This window comes from Eublepharis macularius, chromosome 5 (assembly GCF_028583425.1).
Source record: "Eublepharis macularius isolate TG4126 chromosome 5, MPM_Emac_v1.0, whole genome shotgun sequence".
NCBI lineage: Eukaryota > Metazoa > Chordata > Lepidosauria > Squamata > Eublepharidae > Eublepharis > Eublepharis macularius.
The window spans coordinates 171,199,998-171,215,672 of NC_072794.1; the positions used below are offsets into that span (position 1 = coordinate 171,199,998).

Consider the following 15,675-nt stretch of genomic DNA (forward strand, 5'->3'; position numbering starts at 1 on the left):
TACGCACCCCTCACCTCATTTTCTTGAATGGCTCTCTCTGAGCGTGAAGATTCACTTGGCCCTGATGAAACCTGGCCCTGGCATTCAGATCTGGGTTGCCAACTGCCTGGAGAAAGCAGTGGCCTGACCCTTTTCCAGAGGCTCAGTGAGATGTTGCTACTTCCCTGCCATAAAAAGCTTCAGCTGTCCGTTTCCACGCATTCAGCCTCGGTTAAAGGGACAGGATGTTTTTCTCAAGGTCTGTTGGCAACCCAGATCAAAATCTCAGATCCAAGCAATGGCACAAAGTATGAATCTCTCAACATCGTTCTCTGAAATCTGAAGGAAACATTTTTTCTCCCCTGAATTCTGCGGAAAGAGAACTTTGCCATGAGGTAGATATCGGGAGCAAGAGGGTCCCTGTTGGATCAAGTTAAGAGTCCCTCTAGTTGGACACACACACACACACCCCTCCGGTTATGTGTTGTATGAAGTGCATGTACTCAGACAAGAGCTTTTTGCGGAAGTCAGTATAGGATCTTGTTATGACCCTTTACTTCTCTTGGGTAGATTTTGCCTTTAATCTTTCCCTTACACCCTCTGGCTAGATTGCTGCCACCAGGAATATTATATTCCAAGATATTTTATCTAAATTTCCCCTTTGGTAACGTGCCTAAGCGTCAGGCTCCTTCGTGGTTCTATGTGGCCCTGAGGATAGGAATGGGATATAGCAGTGACAGCTACTCTGGGATATAACAAAACAAAATAAACTTTTATTTTTTCAAGAAGCGTATCGGTTTCATAAACGTAGTTCTCGGTTCTTAAAGTTACTTCCTTTAAACTCATTCACACAGATCTCTTCTAAGGCTTCACAGACAGTTAGCCTCTTTCTCTGACTCAATATTTCTCTCGCAGACGTGCTTAAAGTTACTCAGGCTGCACACTGCTTGCCTGCTTTCTTCTGACCCTCATTCACAGAAATATGAAACCTGCTCAGGCAGCCCACAGCTGGCCTCTCTTTCCCTGACTGAGTGTCCTTTCACAAACATGCTCAGTTCAGGTTCCACACAGGTTCTGTTTCTCTCATAAACACTTCAACATACTCAGGCAGCACACAGCCAGCCTGCTTTCTTCGGACTGCCACTTTTGCTCTCCACTCCCAGTCTCAAACTGCCTTCACTCCGCCCACACTCTGTCATCCACCAATCATATCACTCACTCATCCCTCTCTCAACCCCACTCTTCACCCATCTCACACCAAGCATTTAAAGATACAGGCACACATTTACTTGAAATCATTACAGATCTACTTGCCGCTTCCTCCTTCTGTGCCAAAAAGTCTGAGGTGTAAATGGCTTAATCTTTTGGTGACCTCCTTTTCAGAAGAGTCCTGCCTCTTTGTGAAATGTGGGTTTTGGAGTCCCGTTTAGAAGGTTCCTTCTCTTCTGGGTAGTTTACCAAACTAGCATGCTTGTACCTTGATGCCTGTCTTTTTCTTTTCTTTTCTTAGATGAGTCTCCCAATGAAAATAACGCACCTGAAGCAGCATACAGGGTGCCACCAAATTTGGTCACTTCCACGGCAGAGTGGCATGGCAAGACAAATGATGCGGCTGCTCCTGCGAGGGGGCCAGGAAGGTAGGGATGCTTATGCCAAGCTGGTCAGTTTTCCTTCTGGGCTTCCACACTGCGATTTGGAGAGAGGTCATTAGGCGTTCTCTTGCGAGTGTGATGGCCTTTCCCAGCCTCAATAAGCATCCCGTTCCGTGTCTCCAGCAAGCTCATCAAATCCCTCCAGTTGTCCCTGCTTGTGCCTTAGACATAACACTAGAATATCGCAGTGATTCTTTTAAGCCAGGTGACATGTGGGAGCTGCTCGAGGCAAACGACCAAAATAATATTTGTCTCTTTTAGGTCTAATTCTGTGTTGACACCTTAAGGATACCAGCTAGAATTTTTCCATCGCCTTGTCAAAAGAAGTGATGGGAGGGTCTGAGGTGGTGAAGGAGGAGGGAGCTGGAAAACTGACCCTGAGATACCTTCTTTCAAAGAAGGTCCGGGTGCCTTGTTTTCCCAGCAGCTCCTTTGCCCAAACAAGTGCTTTTAATCCATGTGTATTTCTAACAGATAAGTGTTGGGTACTGTAAATAAAGCAAGGCAGAAGAAGAAATGCTTTTGCCTTTGAGTGCCCCAACCCCCCACATTGGAGGGAGAGGCATGGTATTAATGATAAGCACTTTCCCCTCTTCACTGTTTCTGTGCCTGCCTGCCCCTTTCCAGCTGGCACTTGCCTGACAGAGAGACCCATCGAGGTCATCGGTAGCCCGCACAGAATCTGTCTGCTAGGTCAGCGCTTGTTACGCACCCGCAGGGAGTGCCTTCCTGCCCTGTTGGCTTTAGGGTAAACTGGCTTCCTCTTTCTTCCTGCAGGGTAGCCAGGAAGCCCCTGGCTCAGCGGAGGAACACCCCACACAGAACGGCCGCCAGGAACAGAGCAGAAAGGTGCGCTCATGCCTCGGCGAACAAGGAAGACGCCCCTCCTCCAAAGAAACTGAAAATGTACGTTGATGGAAGGTACCAAATAGTCACCTGAATTAGCTCAGCGTTTTGCTAGCGCCTTGCTCTAGCCCTCGTCCAGGTTTAAAGCTTGGAGCAGAGTAGCCAATCTGGAAATTCCTTGGAAGAAAAGTCTTTGAAATGGTTGCCGTTGTGTAAAAATACTGGTCTAATGAGTGCCATAATCTTGCCAGTGGACAGGATGTGTCAAAGGGTGGAGGCAGGCACATCCTGCGAATTCTAGCTTTTTAAAAAGGAACTTTTTAGGCCTTGTGGTGGTTTTCAGCTTACACAAAAAAAAGTGTAGGGGAAATGTTCGTGTGTGTGCACTGCATAAGCTTTCTAGTGGCTTGTGGACAAAGCAACTGTTGTCGGTGACTCCCTGCTCCTTTCCCATAACTTGCTACAGAGTAAGGGAGTTCATGTAATTCACAGAATTCAGTTTGTGTAGCTATGCAGCTTGCATTCCCTTGGTGCACCGTCGTGGGGGTGGATGGGTGGGTTCACATGCCTTGCTTTAATTAATGCTCCTGCCCTCTTTGGCTGTGAGAAGGAAGTGCCCAGTATCCTGGAAACAGTCGGGCGAACCAAAAAAAACTCAAATTGGGTTCCTCAGTCCTTTAGCTACTGCCCTGCCAGTCATCTAATCTCCATCGGAATTCTGTTTCCTTCCTTAAATTTTCTTGCCCTTAATGAGAATCACCTTGCAAATTCTTGCAGTCCATGGGGCAAATGTTAAAATACTTGGATACTAAGTGGTGTGTTCTGGGGGCAGAGAATATCTAGTCTCAGCTGCTAGGAACCAGGGCTACCCCTAAGGAGGGCAGGCTCCGAGAAAGGCCTTGGAAGCGTGCCAGCGAGGCATGATCTTCCAGAAAGGCGTATTCTTGTGCCAAGTCTCAGTCTAACATGTGCAGGAGCATCTTCCTAGCAGGTTGTCCACCAAATCTGCAGCAGTAGATAAGCACCTTTCTTTTCTAGAGACAGGAGAAGCAAGAATTGAGGGTGCTCACATTAGCAATAGATTAGGTAGAGCCAGCAGCTACTTGAGAAACGGCAAGCTCTGAAAGGCCGTGTGCTGTTCCTTCTCCAGTTCGAACAGACAGCCCAGGAAACCTAAGCCCTGTGCGCCTGCCCATGGGTGGAGGTAAGGCTACTTCTAGATCCACCCTGGTGTTTCAGGCCCCCTGCACTGTGGTGATGGCTGAGAAGCCTTCTGTATTTGGGGATCTAGAGGGTGTTTGGAGTCTGTGCGTCATCCTGTCCCGCTTCTTCCTCTGTCCTCCAGGTCTGATGGCAGGGAGAAACTGTGCGAAACTGCCGTGAACAGGAGCGTCTCGCCCATGAGGGCCAAAGCAAAAGGGCCCAGCTTGCCGGCAACGCCTAAGTGAGTGGTGTGGAGTTGCCTGGCTTGACTCCCTTCGTTTTCAGGTGTAATGGGGACAAACCGGATCCCTCTGCTGGAGAGTGTAGTGCTGTGACTTTGGTTATGGTTGAGGCATGGCAGGGTTATGGATAACCAAGGAGAAGATGGGCCATCCCAGGATGAGTACCAATGCCTTCATCAAAACTGCAGTGGTGGACAGTTTTGAGTACGGGCACATAGCTGATGTGTAGAAATATGACCTCTTGCCCTGGTTGCAGGCGTTTAGAAATACTTGTTTAATTTTTTTTCTTTACGTTATTTATAGTCCGCCTTTCTCACTGAGACTCAAGGCGGATTGCACAATGTGAGTCAGTACAGTAAATTTTAAAGACGTTTCAGTTAACAATGTAATAGGGAATATCAGTGCAATTTGCAAGGATTTAAAACTAGCAAGAATCCAATACAGAGTTGAAGAAATGCTAAAACAGAGCATAGAAAATGGTTGTTGTGGGTTTTCCGGGCTGTATTGCCGTGGTCTTGGCATTGTAGTTCCTGACGTTTCGCCAGCAGCTGTGGCTGGCATCTTCAGAGGTGTAGCACCAAAAGACAGAGATCTCTCAGTGTCACAGTGTGGAAAAGATGTTGGCAGGTCATTTGTATCTACTCAGGAGGGGTGGGGTTGAGCTGAGTCATCCTGTAAGAGTTTCCCAGGGTGTGGAATGCTAATGGCGGGAGGCTTCACTGTATCCTGAGGAGGTTCTTTTGCATATGGATTGGTGCTTGATGTGCTAATCTTCTCTGCAGGGCTATTGTCGGGTGTGGAGTGTTTTGTTAGCCTGGTGTTTTTCAGAACTGGAACCCATGCTCTGTTCATTCTTAAGGTTTCTTCTTTCCTGTTGAAGTTTTGCTTATGCTTGTGAATTTCAATGGCTTCCCTGTGCAGTCTGACAAAGTAGTTGGAAGTGTTGTCCAGTCTTTTGGTGTCCTGGAATAAGATACTGTGCCCTGTTTGAGTTAGGCTATGTTCAGCCACTGCTGATTTTTCAGGTTGTCCAAGTCTGCAGTGTCTTTCATGTTCTTTTATTCTTGTATGTTGTTTTATTATTCATGTTCTTTTATTCTTATTCTACAATGCCAAGACCACGGCAATACAGCCCGGAAAACCCACAACAACCATCGTTCTCCGGCCGTGAAAGCCTTCGACAATACATAGAGCATAGAAAAGTTTATAGGCCTTATCCTTTTATTAATGCACCCTTTTGAGACCACATCTTCAGTAAAAAGCCCTCTTGAATAATTCCGTTTTGCATAGTTTGTAGAAAGCCAGGAGAATGGGAGCTTTCCTGACCCCTTCAGGTAGGTCGTTCGATAAGGTGGGGGCCATCAGAGAGACTGCATGTGTCCAGGCAGCTGTTTGATTTTGCCCATGTGCAAGGAGGCACGTGCAGGAGGCCCTGTGCAGATGAGCAAAGCTGTCGTGGTGGAACAGAGGGAGGGACGTAATCCTGTAGATTAAATGGACCAAAGCCATGAAGTGCATTGTATGTGATAGCCACTTCTTTGAATTGAGCCCAGTAGCTGATATGTAGCCAATGGAGTGACTGCACAATGGGAGCAATATTCATGATCCTCCTAGCTCCTGATAAAAAATGAGCTGCAGCGTTCTGCACCTTGTGCAGTCTCTGAGTTAACTTAGAGGGGGGACCTATGTACAGTGCATTATAGTAGTCAAGTCTTGATGTTACCATGGAATGGATCCAGTGGTCAGATTGGCTGTGTCGAAGCAGGAGCTGCCTTCCAGGCTAGACTGAGGTTGTAGGAAGTGATATTTTCAGCGGCCTTAACTTTCTTTTCTAATAGTAGGGCTGGATTCAGTGGAGCCCTAGGCTCTTAACTGCGTCTGCAAGAGTCAGGTGAATTCGGTCAAAAGCAGGGAGCGCAATGTCCTTCCCAGCCAGCATCATTTCAGTCTGGGTTGAGTTTCAGTTTCTTTGCTTTCACCCATTTGACCACAGCTGTCAGGCAGCAACCTAAGATTTCTGCTGCATCCTGCCTTGATTTGGATAGTGAGTTATAGAGCTGGGTGCCATCTGCATATTGATGGCATCTAATTCCATAGCTACAAATTCTTCTGAAGGTTTTTCATAGAGGTTGGATAACATGGGGGATATGTGCGCTGGGCTGTGCAAGCTTCTTTGGTCTTTCAGTCTGCGAAGTCTCAGAGGCACACCTACGGTGCAAGCCCCACTAAAACAACATGGGAATTGCAAAAGAGTATGTCTTTGTCCTTAGAAATTGGGGGACTGAGCACCTCACATGAGGCTAGCAATCTGTGTCTGTCGGTCTGTCTCTCTCACACACACAGAGCTTTGCACCCAATGTGCATGTTAATTTAGGTGCACGTTAAATAGAGCTGACTCAAGTGTGTAGGATTGCAAAGCACCATGGCTAAGGAATTCTGTCCCTTGGTTCTTGTCCAAAGAGATTTGTCCTAGCTGTTAAATTTGTTCTTCTAGCTGCAATGGCTGGCATTCTCTTCATCCTACTCCATAGCTTGTGAAGTGGCTGCACAAGAAGTTCCTTTCTAAAGGAATCGCATCTCCTTATTTTTTAGGAGGCAGCCATCAGCCAAGGTGAAGTCTACTGAGGAGCTGGAGCTGGAAAGAATGCAGCAGTTGCAGCAGGAGGTGGTTGAAATGCGCCGGAAGAATGAGGAGTCTCTCAGAGCTGCCATTGCCGGACCAGGTGAGCTAGACCGGAACCGGATGTGAATGCCTGGCTGGTGGCTTGGAGGGGCACACTGCATGCCTGGTGCCTGCCTGAGTCAGGATCTGTGCACCTTTCACATGGCGTAGCTGTGCTGGGTCATAGTTAGGTTGGATCTGAGAGAGTGCAAATGGGGCGTGCCAAAGGGGTCTTGAGTCACAGCCAGTGCAAGACTGCAGTGGGCAACTGCTGCATGCAGTTCAGATGAGAAAGCCTTTCTCACAAGGTAGGGGTCTCCAACCGTGTCAGATATTTGGCTGCTTTTGGAATTTTTTGCAAATTGTGAGAGCCGTAACAAAATGGCTGCCTTGGGGGTGGGGCTGATCACACCTTGGGGGTGGGGCTTGAGGAGGTTCTGAGCCAAGCGTTCTCTGAGGATGGAAGTAGAAGTTTTGAAATGGGTGGTCCCTGAAGACTCAAAGGTGGTACAAAGGAAGGGGGCAGGACTGGGTCTTTGCTTTGGGGAAGAGGCAAGCGGGCACCAAAGAACACAGGCGGTGTCCACAGGCACCATCTGGAGATTCTTCACATAAGTAACTCCCCTCTTTGGATCAGGATCCCTCTAGCCCAGCAATCTGATCTCAGTCACAGTCTTGGAGACTGGTGATAATGCCCACTTCTTCATCTGCCAGTCAGTTTAATAGGATGGCGGTGGTTCTTGCTATGGACAGATTGAGGAGAAAATCTCTTTACAATGGGACGTCTCCTACCCATGGCAATCTTCATTATTCTCCGTTTAGAGAAGTGCCCAAACTATACCTGGCCACACAAAGGATCTCATTTTAGATTCTCCATCCCTCCTTCCTTTACCCCATGTTTCTATTCAATCTGCGTCTTCCTTTGTTAAGAAAATGCCCCCTGATCCCTTTAGCTGCCTGCTCTCTATAGAAGTGTGAGCAGTTTTGAACAGGACCTGTGCAGAAGGGCAGTCTGGTGCTTTTTGTATGTGCGAAAGTTTGACAGCTTGCTGCATGCCCCCCCCCCTTTTAGGCTTTCACCCCTCCATTCATGGCCGCGTGCCCTGGTAGTACTAGGCAGCCGCATCCTCTATCTGTCTAAATGTGATCCCTCCTTCCTGCCCTGGGTTTTAATTGCTGTTTCCATGTTTCTGTTTTTAATGTTTCTATATTTTAGCTTGGTTTTAAGTGTTTTGATGATATGTTTTGTTTATGTTTTCAATCTGCTAGGTGCCCTGGTGGCCCCGATGAGAGCGGGTGTACATTCTGTAAATATAAATAAAGTATATGGGGCCATTTTATCTGGATTGGATGGAAAGCGAGTGCTTTAACTGGCGGAGTTCAAGCTACCTTCCTGGCCTAACTATGAAGGCCTGGGGTGTTTCTTGTATGAGTCCGTGGCCCCCTCCCACTAAATCTGGGCACTCTTATCTTCCCCTCAGGGCAACCTGTAAAGAAGACGGTGAGCCAAATAACTAAGCCAATAGACTTTCACTTCAGTACGGATGAGAGGCTGAAACAGCATGGTGAAAGCCAGCCTGGGACGGAGTACAAGGAGGTGGATTTTGCGGCTGTCCTGAGAAAGCACCCACCGTCTCCGGTGAGGGAGGAGGGCGCAAAGATATCTGATGAGGGCTGCTGTAGCACAATGGTTTAGTGGTTTGGCTGCAATCAGCACTGTACTGGTTCGAATCCCACTCCTGCCATGAGCACAGTAGGTGGCCTTGGGTCAGCCACTCCTCTCAGCCCAGCTCCCCAGCTGTATGGTGAGGATAATAATAACACTAACTTGTTCAGCCGCTCTGGGTGAGGCACTAATCTGTCTAGAAGAGCGGTATATAAGCACAGTTATTATTATCATCATCTAGCTTGAGAGCCTTCCGCTGTTGGCCATTGCTCCCCTGGGGGAGGAGAATGACAGCAGAAACACTTGCAGATAGCAAATCCTGCCAAGAAAACGCCAGGTAGATCAAGGTCTGGGTAGCAGGTACCTCTGAGAGTCCCTGAGGCCCAAAGGCTCCATCCGGCTTGACATGGGCTTATAACCGTTTGCCCTCCAGAGCTGGTCCCCTAAGGACGCTCTTTTGAAAAAAGAAATGTCCTCCCAGTTCATACTGTGATGTGCTTAAGTACGTGAGTGGCAGACCGCCAAGGAAGGACAGGGTTGCTGTGCAGGGGAAGGCAGTGCAAACCGCCTCTGGTGGTCCCTGGCCTTGAAAACCCCCCGAGGAGGTGCTGCAAGTTGGTTGCGACTTGACAGCATTTAATGATAATGATTCCCTGATGTAGTCTGTGAATCCTATAATAAAAAGGCAGGATTTGCCTATGGCAGGGGTGGCCAAACTGCGGATCAGGAGCCGCATGTGGCTCTTCTAGACGTATTGTGCGGCTCCCAGAGGTCTCTGAGTATTGCCATGGCTGTACAGTTTAGTTTAGTTTAGTTTCCCTCCCTTCCCTTTCCTTCTTTCTTTCCATGTCTTTCCCTCCCTTTCCTTCTTTCTTTCCATGACTCACATTTTCAATTAAAATGTTGGGATTGCCATACCTGGGGACTTTGGGGGTGAAGCTTATCAAGGATGTGATATCACCTTTGTCAAAGGTCAGGTGATGGCTCTTCCCAAGCTCCACCCCTTCCGATTATGTCACTTCCAGAATACTGTATCAAAACCTTCCTGTGATACCACTTTCAAGACACTCCCCCAAACCCGCCTCTTCCTCTGATGTCACTTCAATGCATCATGTCTTGCGGCTCTCAAACATCTGACGTTTATTCTGTGTGGCTCTTACATTAAGCAAGTTTGACCACCCTTGGCCTATGGGTTCTTAAATGCTCTGTGTGGGTACACTGCTGGCTGGCCCCCATGCCAGTAACAGAGCCAATGTAGGGATTTCAGAGGGGGGGAAACTCCTAGGTATACAGAAAACGGGTTCTTTCATTAACTTACAAACGAGAGAAGCCCCTAAACTGCTGGCTAAGGAGTGAGCATGCTCCAAGAGGTACAGATGTTGAGAAGGGCTAAGGCCAAGAGCTTTCCAGATCATGTATCTGCCTCTTTGGGGTCCTATTACTCCTCACAGGCTACCAGCTTGTTTCTTCATTAAAAAAAAACTGTTGAGAATCAAGGGGGGAAATGGGGATAGCCTTGCTGACAAAGTGTTAAAGCTGGAACAGAGGGATTTTCTGAGCAGGACAGCAAGGCGAGCTGTTCCTGTAGCAGAGCAGCTTGACTATCAGTGCAAGAACGTGCCGTTAACCCATCAGCCTTGTCCATTGCAGGCCCGTGTGGCAAAGGGAGCCACGATCCCAAAGCCCTTCAATCTGTCTCAGGGCAACAAACGGAAGCACGAGGCGACTGTCCCCGAGTTCGTGTCCTTGGCTCAGCAGGTTGAAAAGTTCCAGAGAAGCACGCCCTCTCGTTACCATCTGCGGAGCAGGAAGGAGGAGGAAGGTAAGGCGGGAAGGGAGTTTCTGGGAGTCTCTCTGTTGGCTGCAGGGAGAGAACTCTGAGCCGTCTTGCTTTCATGCCAGTCTGGGGGTGCAGTTGGCCATCTGTTTTATTTGTCTGGTACACTTCTATTCTTCCCTTCCTTCAGGGCCGTGTACCTGGTTCTTCTTTTCTGTTTTATCCTATCAGCCCTGTGAGGTAGGCTATGCAAAGCGAGTGAGTGATTGGTCCAAGATCACCCAGAAAGCTGCGTGGTAGAATGAGGATTTGAACCTGGGTCTCCCAGATCCTTATCTGACACTCAGGCCCCTGAGCCATGTTGGTCCCCCCACACTTGCTCTGTGGGTATTTGTGGCTAGCAGCGAACCCATAGTATCTCTCACCCTTCCATGGGTAGCTATGAACAATGGCCATAGTGAGCTAAGGGTGGGTGAATTTGGGGTTCTCTTCTATGGCAGGGAGCAGAACAGCCAATGACAAGGAGTGGGTGACGTTCATCTTAGAATGGCTCGGGTATCCTTGGAAAACATGGTTAATATGACTAGAGGAGAGAGTACAACAGGTTAGCATTAAGGCCTTATAACTTCAGTATACTGTGGCATCAGTGATACAACAAACAAATAAACATGGCATGGCTATACACAGACATGACAGGTTGGCTGCAGTGAGGAGTGAATCAGCAGCTGTGGACTTCTGTAGTGTCTTTTGTCCTTTGGTAAATCTTTTTATCTAGTTGGGGTTCCTTTCAGTCATGTGAACCCACTAAACGCTGCGTCTCAAGCTTATCCACGTATTCTGCTTTTCTCCCCCCGCCCTTCTGTGCAGCAGCTCCAAGAAAGCCACTGAAGGCCAAGCTGACCAACCCCAAAACTCCCCGCCTGGAAACCAAGAATCGACTGCGACCCGTCACCTGCAAGAGTACAGAGGAGCTCGAGGCGGAGGAGCTCGCGGCTCTCCAACAGTGAGTGTGACCTCTTGCCCACGACAACTGGAAGGAGGCCCCTCCCCTGCGCTTTTCACTGAACATGTTCTTTTTTTTTTTAAGTTTGGCATCATGTATTCACTTTAGATCTGCGTGGTTCTGATTCAGTTGCCCACAGGCTAGCAGATGACATGTCAAAAGTACTTTGAGCCCCAAGGGACTCAAAAGTTGTTTGTGCTGCCATGCTTGACTCATGGCAGATTTCTGTGCTGGGTGGTGGGAGGGCAGAACTGAGAGTATGTGCAGACCTTGGCTAACAGGTGTTCATCCTCATCCATCTGTGAGCCCTGGGAGGTAGTGGGGCCATCCGGTTCGGCACAGAGCGCAAAAGTGTGTGGCCCATGAGGACCATACACTGAATGTATGTATTTATTTATTTATATATTCGGTTTTTTTAGTCTGCCCTCCCACAAGGCGGGCTCAGGGCGGAGGACAACATTTCCATAAACAATAAAATATTACATTTAAGCATTCTATAAATAGGCATTAAAACATATACAATAAAAACACTCCTAAAACATACCATACAATAAAACATCCTCAGATGGCGATGATAGAATAACCATAAAGTGCTGCGTTTCAGTCTGGCACATAAGCCCACAAACAGGGTGGTGTGCAGGTGTTTTATATTTTGTCTTATGTGGCTGTCGGGGCCCAGCCTAGCCTCCACTATATGCCTGGTGGAACTTCTCTGTCCTACAGGCCCAGTGGAAAGATAACAAATCCTGCCAGGCCTTAGTGTCATCAGACAGAGTTCCACCAGGTCGGTGCCAGGACCGAAAAGGCCCTGGCTCTGGTCGAGGCCAGGCGAGCCTCCCTAGGACCAGGGACCACCAAAAGTTGCTTATTCGTTGAACAAAGTGTCCTCTGTGGTATATACAGGAAGAGGCGGTCCCGTAGATATGCCGGGCCCAGTCCGCGTAGGGCTTTATAGGTCAATACCAAAACCTTGAACCGGACTCGGTACTCAACTGGTAACCAATGCGGCTGGCGGAGTATAAGTGTTATGCATTCCCCGATGTCCACCTGAAATGTGTAAAATGGGACTGAGAATATGGGCAAAAGTTACATGAGTATGCATGCATACATTAAGGAAGCCAGCCTTGGCTGTGGAGCAGTGCGGTGGCTTGGTTGTCGAGCACCTGCTTTGTACACAGGAATTCCAGGTTCAGCCCTCGGCACGGCTCAGCACAGGGTGTTCTGGTGGTGGGGGCTGAGAAATGCCCCTCTCTGCCCGAGAGTTGCTCCCTTGAGGTCTTGGAGAACTGCTGCCTGTCAGAATAGACTGGACTGGGTCAGGTGGCGCAATGACCTGCCTTGGTAAGGCAAGATCATGTCACCTGGAAAGTTCTTAACCTACAAAGCGCAAGAGAGCTGATGCCCCGTAACCCGTGCCCCAACTGGGCTGTATGCGTAGCTTTGGCTAGAAAGCTTCTTGTGGCGCTGTCCGCAGGATTCAGCTTCCATCACTGCCCTGATCTGGAGATATTTCATTCACTTGGTGAGTGGCAGGATTCTTCCTTTATATCAGTGGTTCTCACTCTGTGGCTTGCAAAGAGCCACAGCTGCATCCACCCCTCGCATGAGAACTGTGCTTCGGGGAGGCTTGCAGCTTTCCCGCTCCTCCAGTGGCAGCTGTTTCAGTGTGGCTGCCAACCGCCAGCTACTAGCCCTGCCTTGCAAGAGCCGGGCCTATTTTCCTGAAACACTGGGCAGGTGTAGCATTAGGGATCAGTACTCAGAGGAGCCGCGGTTAACTTGCCGAAGAGCTGCATGGAAGGATGCAGCTTCAGGCCATTTTCTACCCAGTATTACACTTTGAAACTTTGAATGATGGCATCTTCACCGGTTCATTTACAGTTATACACTGAATGAACTACATGGACTTATATATTGTTGTTTATGATATGTAAAATATTTATTGTCCAAATATTTATGCATTTATGATAATTGTTGTACACAAATTGTTCTTTGCACTTAGCACTTTATTAAATTAATTCATTGCATCATATATAGATTTGTACCTCCGATTTTAGTTAGGTTTGTTACAGTGTGTGTATCGGAGGGACCCCTGTTGTTTAGAAGAGCTGCATGTGGCTCCCCAGCCTCTGAGTGAGTGTCACTGGTTTAGAATCATAGGGTTGGAAGGTACCTCCAGGGTCATCTAGTCCAACCCCCTGTACAATGCAGGAAATTCACAACTACCTCTCCCCCACACACACACACACACACACCAGTGACCCCTGCTCCATGCCCAGAAGATGGCAAAACACCCCCAGGATCCCTGGCCAAACTGGCCTGGAGAAAATTGCTACCTGACCCTAAGGTTGCAATCGGCCTTACCCTGGGCATGTAAGAAGGGCATGAGAACTAAGCACGGATGTGACCTTTCTTGCCCTCCCTCTTGTGACCTGCTGAGGTTCACAGAATCAGCATTGCTGTCCAATGACCATCTAGCCTCTGCTTAAAAACCTCCAAAGAAGGAGAGCCCACCACTTCCCGAGGAAGCCTGTTCCACTGAGGGACCACTCTAACTGCCATCAGTTGAAGGCAACCTTTTTGTGCTGAGGTTTGGGGGAGAATCTTACCGTCTGCTTTTACTACTGAACAGGTACAAATTCAAAGCTCAAGAACTCAACCCCCGGATCCTGGAGGCAGGGCCGATCTTACCGAAGAAGCCTCCAGTGAAGGAGCCCACCAAGCCCATTGGATTCGACCTGGAAATCGAGAAGCGGATTCAAGAGCGCGAGAGCAAGAAGCCGCAGGAGAAGGAACACTTCGAATTCCATTCCAAGCCGTGTCCGATCAGAATCCTTGAGGAAGTTGTGGTAATTCTGGAAGCTTTTGGGTCTGTTTGGAGAGAAAGTGGGCCGCTCTATATTTTAAAAAATCTGTGTGCCGGGTACAACAAAAGGGAAATATAAGCAGTGTTGCACAAACGGTATTAGAAGGTTCCTTAGGAAATTACTAGAGGTTTTCCAAGTTCTGGGGCACTTTTCTTTAATGTCACTTGCTCGTGAGACCCCACAGGCTTGGTCAGTGCCCCACATAAACGTGAGCCTGCCCCCTTGGCCATGCCTGGGAGAACTCGTGAAGCTGCTTTATACGGTATCAGACCATCGGTGCACCAAGGTCAGTCTTATCTGCTCAGACTGGCAGCAGCTCTCCGGGGTCTCAGGCGGAGAAAGGTCTTTCACATCACCCACTGCCTGGTCCTTCTTGGAGATGCCAGGGATTGAACCTGGCACCTTTGGCGTGCCAAGCCACTGCCATGCCACTGAGCCACAGCCCTGCCCTTACACAATACAGATACTCAGGACATCCTTACAGGCAATCTGATGTGGAAAATCTTCCCTCATTGCAGCAACTCTGACGGCCCCTGCTGTCACACAGGAGAAATTTGGAGCCTCCCCTGGTAGTCCTGATAAATTAAGCCAAGGACTGTGTCTGCCTACAAAGGTCTTCCAAGATGTCCGTCAGGTTTTTGCTTAGCTGAAACCTTGATTGATTGATTGATTATCTTTCTCACTGAGACTCAAGGTGGATTACACAGTATGAGATTAGTACAATCAGTATCAAGTACATTTCAATACAGTATCAAGGACATTTCCATAAACAATGCCACAGGGTAAACACATACAAGTTTAAAAGACAGTATTCACAAGAATCCAATACAGAGTGGAAAAAAATACTGAAGCAGAATATAATCAATTCTAGGATTAACATTAGACAACATGGAGCACAGGTGGTACATAGGAGTACATACTTAAAGCAGCAGATAATATGTAAGGCAATATAGTGATGAAGTCTATGTTCCCTAACTCATTAGCGAAGCATCTTCCCTACAATACAGCCCTCCCATTTAAGTAAAAAGCTTTTTTCAATAGTTCGGTTTTGCATCATTTATGGAAAGCCAGGAGAGTGGGGGCTCTCTTGACTTCCTCAGGCAGGTCGATCCACAGGGTAGGGGCCACCACAGAGACAGCCCCTGTATGGGCTGCTGCTGACGTCACCCGTGTGCAGCCTGGCACCTGCAGGAGACACTGTTTGGTCCCAGTTTGGTTTTGTTTCCAGTGTATGATTTTATTAAAAAAAAGGAAGTTCCTACAATTGGCATCATGACGTGTGTTCAGAATTCCGTGGTAATCAGTAGCCCTTACTGCTTTCTTCCCACAGGGTGTACCAGAGAAAAAGCCACTTCCAATCACAGTTCCCAAGTCCCCAGCCTTTGCGCTGAAGAGCAAAGTCGCTGCCCTAGCTAGAGAAGAGGAGAAGCAGAAGGTAACTCTTACTTCTCTAGGGTGCAGCTGCTGGTATCATCAGTGTTGTGTTGCTGTAGGTAGTCGGGATGTTGTAGGATCAGACGATGCAGAGGGACGGGCGCTTCTGGATAAATGAAGACTCCGTCTAACTCTCCAGATGTGGTGTTGATAAGCTAGAGAGTTTAGTCTGTTACTCACAGAACTGCTGAGTGGAAGCTGACACACTCATATGGTCTCAAGAATGACTTTGATAGCTGGGCTGGAGTTGAGAGGTTCCACAGAGTTGAGTTAATGTTGGGGATCCCACGTTCATCATCACAGGCCCCTCCCCAGGTCAAAGTAACGATGACTGTCCACTCCGA

At 48.2% G+C, this 15,675-nt stretch overlaps 1 protein-coding gene across 2 annotated transcripts in view; it reads left to right on the forward strand.

Annotated features, from left to right (window-relative positions):
• The window catches only part of TPX2 (TPX2 microtubule nucleation factor), a 38,804-nt gene that overhangs the window by 13,256 nt on the left and 9,873 nt on the right, over positions 1-15,675 (forward strand). For both annotated transcript variants that reach the window (XM_054980879.1, XM_054980880.1), the window contains exons 4-12: positions 1,490-1,616; positions 2,409-2,537; positions 3,823-3,921; positions 6,515-6,645; positions 8,066-8,223; positions 9,901-10,072; positions 10,895-11,030; positions 13,663-13,879; positions 15,228-15,332. In XM_054980879.1, coding sequence (XP_054836854.1) covers positions 1,490-1,616; positions 2,409-2,537; positions 3,823-3,921; positions 6,515-6,645; positions 8,066-8,223; positions 9,901-10,072; positions 10,895-11,030; positions 13,663-13,879; positions 15,228-15,332 — 1,274 coding nt within the window. The remainder of the gene's footprint in view (positions 1-1,489; positions 1,617-2,408; positions 2,538-3,822; positions 3,922-6,514; positions 6,646-8,065; positions 8,224-9,900; positions 10,073-10,894; positions 11,031-13,662; positions 13,880-15,227; positions 15,333-15,675) is intronic.